This window comes from Theobroma cacao, chromosome 6 (genome assembly GCF_000208745.1).
Source record: "Theobroma cacao cultivar B97-61/B2 chromosome 6, Criollo_cocoa_genome_V2, whole genome shotgun sequence".
Lineage (NCBI taxonomy): Eukaryota > Viridiplantae > Streptophyta > Magnoliopsida > Malvales > Malvaceae > Theobroma > Theobroma cacao.
In genome coordinates this window covers 25,251,637-25,259,130 of record NC_030855.1, presented here as the reverse complement: position 1 = coordinate 25,259,130, position 7,494 = coordinate 25,251,637, and the positions used below count along the sequence as shown (strand labels likewise).

Sequence of the window (7,494 nt, the reverse complement as noted above, 5' to 3'; positions counted from 1 at the left end):
TTTATTTTGTTAAAAGATAAAAAATATTCTGAGCAATAAAAATCAAAATAACTTTTATTATAATTAAATAATATTTTCATTAAAATACAAATATATTTTTATTATAATTTAAAAATATTTTGTATTAGAAGATAATTAAACTTTTTATTATAATTAAATAATATTTAATATTAAAAGATAAAATATATTCTTCATTAAATTTAAATAATACTAAATAATATTCTTTGTTACATTGATTATATTCAAATAATAATATTAAGTAATATGCTTTATAATATTTATTATAGTGAAATAATATTAATATATTAAATAATATTTAAATATTTTCATTTCTCTTTTTTTGAAAATGAAGTAAAAAATTTTATGTCTTTTGTGCTTTAAAGAGAAGAGTGAGGAAGAGACAGAAAGAAATAAGTTTAGTATTTTTTATAAAGTAATTTTTTAAATTGTAAAATGATATATTTGTCTAATCAACTTTTTTTCTTATTCCCAACAATTTAGAATAGCTATTACCAAGAAAGCCTTGGTAATGGCTATTCAAGCTTCTCTTGGAATGATTATTTTGAAAAATAGTTATTCTATTAAACCAAATGCAGCTTTATCTCAAGAATGAGAATAGGGAAAGAATGGCTATTCCATTCCCCCCAACCAAGCATGCCCTAAGGATTTAGCTAGGATGCTGTGACCTGATATCAAGCAAAAAGAATTATTCAATGAAAAATAATGAAACTAAGGAATGAGCAGTTTCAGGAAAAAAGAATTATATTGATAAATTCTGGTAACCATATCAGTTATACAGACAGGCAAGAATGCCTTACTTGGCAACCGCCAGGACTGGGAGACTGTAATTTGTAAAAACAAACTAGATAAGCGATGAGAAGAATCTTTTTATCAGAGTTGTAAAGTGACTGAAGAGGTTCAAAGAAAAGGAAGAACCTAGTAAGAGTAGATATTGGGTCTGTGTCTTCCAGGACCATATCCTTGCTCTGCGGATACTTGCTTCTAAAAAAATGATATTGAAAAACCTATAGTTTGCCTATGAATCAACCGGTGCAGTGTCGGTGCAACTGAACTTTCTCTCTTTCAGTCCAGGCTTCCAATGCTTTGCCTTCAAAGTATTCTTCTGGAGGACTCTAGGCCATTCAATGGACCCTTTCATGCCTCGAGCTATGTGTGGATTTACCAAGTCTCTAGAACCCCATTGCCCCATTGAGTTCTGGTGCCTAAGTCCTCCTTTGACAGACTTCCTACTTGGAAAAATTGTCCCCAGACTGGAAACTGTTCCACTTGAAAGCCTTCCACCACCTTCGTCTGATATTGCTTTGTGGCCACTACTATTTGCACATGGTGTCCGAAGCTTTGCGGAAGATTTTTTCCGCTTTGACCATTCTGCAGATATTGAACATATTTCACTAATTTCTGTATTTGGAGTATTTCCACCGGTGGTTTCATCCCATTCTATTTCACACCTTGGAGCATTTTTGCATCCACCAACTATGTTCATAATCTCTTCAAAACAATAACTTGAACCCTGATTCTCAGCATGATTAACTCTTTCCTGGCCTCTGCTGTCTTCTTCCATGCCACTGTTGTAATCAACAAATGCACTTGAATGCTTTGGCACACCATCGTTGCCATGATTATTTGTCTCAGGACACGCAGGGTGGTAATTAGAAACATCACCAGTAGAACAGTAATTAAAGCATGGTTCAATTTCCCTCTCAGAAACTTCAACTTGCTGTAGTCCTTCAAAATTTGAGAATATATCCCCTGATCTCAAAGGCTCATAAGAAAATTCCTCAATATCTTGAATATTACTAACTGATATTACTGCCTGTCCAATCACTTCAGCTGTTCTTAACTCTGTCACACCCAGGCTTGCGCTTCTTGACCTCAGAAAAGTTTCAAGGACTGTTATCAGCTTGTTCATCTGAGAGTACTTACTTTCAAGAGCCAACTTTGCATCACTCAACTTCATTTGGACACGTTCTTCTCGCCAAACCTCAGCCATCTGTAACATCTTTCTCTCTTCTTCCACCTCTTCTCGGATTTTCACGATTTCTATTCTCAGGTCTTCAACTTCAGCCTTATCTTCACCAATCTTCGTAGCTAGCTGATTACAGACTTCCTCCATCAGCGCTCTGGTTCTTTTTTCTTCCTCATATTTTTGAATTAACTTCGTTGCTGATAATTTAGCTTCAGCAAGCTCCTTTACTAATTGAGAATTAAGAATCTCCATCCCTTGTTGGTTCTTCCTTTCCCTGCTCAATTGACCTTTCAAATCATCAATAAGTGCATAAATATTATCATGTACTTTCTTGTTCTGTGCCATTCTTTCCTCTCCAAGCTTCCTCAGTAAGTACTTGACTTTTTTTCTGGAGGACCGCACTTCAGATTCAAGGTCATGAATGTATAATTGAGCTCGCACTAGCTTTGCTTGCAGCGCAGACACAAAGGACACAGTTTTGACTTGATCCTCAAGAAGCTTCATGTGACTTACAAAACAATATGCTTCAATGGGTGTTTTCAAGCATCTGCTGTCCCACTTAGTTGCTCCTTCTGTTACAGACTTTGAATATGGGAAAACAGATTCAAGCTACAAAAGTTTACACAAATAAAAGAAAAATTAGACAAATCAGAGGCAATAATAACCGGACAGTCGAACTTATTAATCAGCAAAGAAACTGTATGAAACTAAAATGCTAGTTTCTCATTGGTAAGAAAACCTAAGTGCTCCTAAGCTTGGGCAGGGGAAAGGTAACTCTATAACCAATCTACAAAGGGAGCTCAAAGGCTGTAATGAATCAAAATGGAAACAGGAGTTGTGAGGATAAAACGTTTACAGAAACAACTTTGCATTGATGAAGATGAACAGGATGCAGTTTGAACAGCAATAACCCTTAATCTAACATATTAAATCGAGTCTATCCTTCAAATGTTCCATTGAACAAACATAATCAAGGAGGGAATTGAGTCCTTCTAATGCCCTATTTGAGAAGATGGCTTGATCACCAAATGGCAGACAACTACTTCTAGTGATATTAAGACACATACATTATAAAGGGTTCCCTGCTTTGGACCCAATATGGTGGATTGGCTTCTCCGTAACTGATCATGCTTTGTGTCCGAACCACGTTTGCCAGGCTGCAGGAGAAAAAAACATGTAAATATTTCCCATTCCTTTGCCAAAGACATGACAACTTAAATGTCATCAAAGCCTTGCATCAATAAACATCAAACCAAGCTGTCAACATACAATATTTACGGATTTCCTAGTAAAGTTGGGTGTTGATAAATCCGAAATGTGCTACAGGCTTTGTTGAATTCAATAAAGAACAAATGTAAGTCGAATTTGGCATCCAAAGGCAGATATAAAAGAACCCCACTGAGCTAAAAGAAACATTTTTTATATCTGGTTTCTGCAAATTACCTGCTACTTTTCCCTCATGCTCAAGATTCTTTCTTTCCATTTTTCTGCATTTTTCTCAGTATCCAATCAATAAATAAGACAAACCCACATTCATACTTAAATCCCAACAAATCTCCATGCAAAACACGTAATCAACGATAAAAAAAATATTAAGTTCACATTGGAACGATAATTTCAAGTAAATTGATCAATAAAGAAATAATCCGTGTACCCGAAAGCGGTCAGAGGATCTACGTTTACAGGCAAAGCCACCATTTCGGCGGCAGGACAACTCAGCAGACGGCCGCAACTGCCAGAGTCCAGCCGCCAGCTTCCTCGCCGACAGCTCCAAGTGTCGGCCTCCAGCTCCAGCCCGTGCGGAGGGGTGTTGCTGTTGGTGGTGGGGGTGTTTCTTCTTTTCGTCGTTGTTGTTATAGAAAGTCCAGTGCAGGAGCGGGGTTGACGGAGCTCCCGTTCCACACCTTCGTCGACGCCGGGTTTTGCGGCAAAAGGTGGCGGGAGAGTGGGTCCCGCCGGATGAGTTCATCTGGAAGGCGATGACATTGGGGACAGGAACAAAAGGGCTCGAGTTTCGGTGAGTTTGTCTGGGGAATCAGGCATGACGCACAGCATGAAAGTAAGAACTGTAACCCCAACTCTCACCTTATTATAATGTCGTGCCTTTGTCTGGTCTGCTCTTGTTTCTGTCTTTACTATAAAAAATGGGCAATCAAAACAATAAATACTGCCATCACAAGCTTAAAGCTCTTCACTTTTAAATTTTTTATTTATATTTACATACTCTTTTCCCTTTTACTTTTTAAATATATTTTGTATAATAATTTAATACTCGTCAAATTTTTCACGAGAATTCTCTTATCTCCACTTTAATATTTTCTATATCTAACATGATCATGTATCAAGATAATTATTCTATTGAGTGACATGGACTTCTCACCTAAGTATAACAAGTTTATCATAAAAAGTCAATTGACGAATGTAGAGACATCGATATAAAGTTAGAACTCAAATACAAAAGTCGCCATCGACGGAAACATTTGGTAAATAAACATTTATATTGAATTGTATATATTGAAATTTGAAGTTTCAATTTCGAGTTTTTGACGATGACGGTAAGATTTACAGGAAAAGAGAGCCATTAACGCTCTTGTATCGGTCTCGTTAAAGAAGCAGTGATCATTAAGGAAGAATGGACCTCTTTATGCAGTAAAAAATGTGCATGGATCATGCATATCAAATGAAATATAGTCATCGTACGTTAGTTTTGGATCATCAGAGATATATGTTATGAACAATAAAGGGTTTAAATATTGCATTGAATGATCCATCCGAAAATATATCAGCAGTGATGAACTAGCAGATGTTATTATACCAGGCACTGTGTTAAAATTGGACCCAGGGGTTTAAATCGTGGGTGGGAGGAATCTGATCATGGAATGGCAGATGGTGCTAGGCTAGCTATCAGTTGCAGTTGCTTTGCCAAATTCCTGGTAAACACAGAAGTTAATTTTGAGCGTTACCAACTTACTACCAAGTGTCTGACATTAAATACAGTCAGTAAAGAGCAGTGCCAGTTGCCAGGCTTTCAGCAGGTGATCAAATCAAGCACCTACCGTTCCATATCTGAATTCTGATCAAGCTGGCCACTCTCATTACTCACTGAAACCTAACCTTGGGAAAAGGCATGCATGGGTTTCAAAATCTTCATCTTTCTTTAAGTTGAGTCACATGGCAAAACCCATTTATCTGTTCGTGATATACCATGTAATCGGACTCATCATTAAGGTGAAACCTACAAGGTGATGGGTCTTGATTACTGTCTTTTATGATCAGGATGAACTTTCAGTACGTATTCCCTAGATTTTGCTGTAGAAACGAGAAGAAGGTGGGCAACTATCAGACCTATAACTCTGACAAACACATCTGCATAGACGAAAAAAAATAATAATAACTTCTTTTTGGTCTCTGAAATTGCCATTGCAAAATGTTTTTACAAGTAACTTTTAGGGAGTACTGATGGTAAAGGATTGTACTGGTACTCGATCCGTTTAAATAAGATTATAATACTCCATAAACGATTAAATCAAATAAAACTAATAACTTTAACATATTCATTATCTCAAACCTTAAACTCATATCAATTTTAACTAAATAAATAGATTTAAGTTTTAAGAAGATACTTATATTGTTAATCACATTCGAATAGTATGAATATTAAATTTTATAATTAGATTCAGATACAAGTATTTCAAAATTAATATATACTATATTCATTACCATTCTTACTTTAATGTTAAATGGCAAATATGCAAGTAAATGTTGAAATATGAAACTAGCTTTATGTAATCCTGATGAGGAGCTAAATTAGACCAAACCCCTTCTTTACTAGATTTAAATGATCCATTATTTTTGCATCTACCAAGAAGTACTTTGCCCCAATTTTTGGGCAGCCTGGGACTTAATATATTACTTAGTTGAGTAACTCTATCAACTATATATCATTTCAACTTTAATTAAAGGAAGGACTAGTGTGCGTAGGGAAATAGTCTTAAACCTTATGGTGGTCCAACGTCCAAGGTAATTTACAGTGTAAAGTTTGATCCCAATTGTTCCAAATGCAGTGAGAGAAAGCCTTAATGCTACCTTTTAGAGTTGATGTAATTAATTTCTTCCCCTTGAGTAAGTCGCTCTCGTCGTCGAAGTGGTTGTTGATATTATGACAGTGGATCCCCCCCCGGCCCCCCCAAGGTGTCTTTCTGTCAGGCTTGCCAGCATAGTTGTTGCAGAGCTAGACATTGATTATTTCGATTCTTCTCAATAGATAACAAATCAACTTCCATTCATTGTTTAGGAGAACGAAACATTTCGGAACATGTTTAACTAGCTATGAAAATTGCATGGTTTTGTTGTACATGTTCACTTACGGCCTTCATCTTTGCCACTATTCCATGCTAATTTCCTGTTTACTCTTGCTTTAACAACATCATCAACGAAATCAGATCGAAAAATATAATGAATTTATCGTTTTTAGATTTGAAATTTTGATTTATTATCGTGATTATATATATATATATATTCGATCTTTATGGACTTTTGCTTTGTGATTAAAGCACAAGATATAAGCATCAAAGTTCTGTGGCAATGGTGTCATCAGGTTCCTTTAATTACTCCTTAACTATATGAGTTCTTTTTCTCTTTTTTTGGGGAACTTTTTAGGGAATTTGAATGCCTTATCTTGAGCAAGTTGCTCACTTTTATTATGGCTTTTCACTTGATTTGATTGGCCACCCAAAAATAGTTACTAGTAGTTTGTTATATTTGGGTGGTGGCTATGGCTTTTTTCTTTATAGATATGCATGAATCAGGTACTGAATTTAAGTTTTTGAAAGTAAATTCACCTAAAAAGTTGAACTATTATTAGACTTTTGTATGAAATTATGAATTGGAGTAGTTTAATTTCCATTTCCCACTGGGGCAAGCTTGGGTATAGGACTAGGACTCAAACAACGACAAGGAAAGCAACCTCTTCAAAGAAGTACACCACTCTCTTGGAATTTTTCACAACAAGCCTGGATTAATAAACCATAAGAGCCTTGACCAGTGGCAGAAAAACGTAAGCATAAGACCTGTTAGAAAAAGTAAAACCAAAGCTTCATCTAAAAGCAGTGTTTGGTCGTGGCACGTGTGTATGTTTATACTAGCTAGCTATATAAAGATGGCTTTGAAGCTTATATTTGACTAGCTTACGTTAGCTATAGCATGTGTATGTTTCTCTTGGGGTTTTCCCACCCGGTGATATCAGAACTTCTAGGCACCAAACCTGACATTGACGATGACTTCTGCAATAGATCTTTATTTTCGATTAAACAAATTGAGAAATACATCTTTAATTAATGAAAATTAATAATAGTCAAATTTCATATTATTTGATATTTTCTATTTATATAATATATGATGATTTGATGATATAGTCACGCGAAAATTAATATTGAGCACGATAGATATTACGAATGAATGAAATATATATATATATATATATATATATATATATATATATATATATA

At 35.3% G+C, this 7,494-nt stretch overlaps 1 protein-coding gene across 1 annotated transcript; it reads right to left on the bottom strand.

The window, feature by feature from the left end:
- LOC18597143 lies at positions 745-4,100 on the bottom strand. The gene is made up of 3 exons (XM_007026002.2): positions 3,642-4,100; positions 3,055-3,144; positions 745-2,596 (listed from the first exon to the last, which is right to left on the bottom strand). The coding sequence occupies exons 1-3, from the start codon at positions 3,954-3,956 to the stop codon at positions 1,037-1,039; spliced, it is 1,965 nt and encodes a 654-aa protein (XP_007026064.2). The 5' UTR covers positions 3,957-4,100; the 3' UTR covers positions 745-1,036.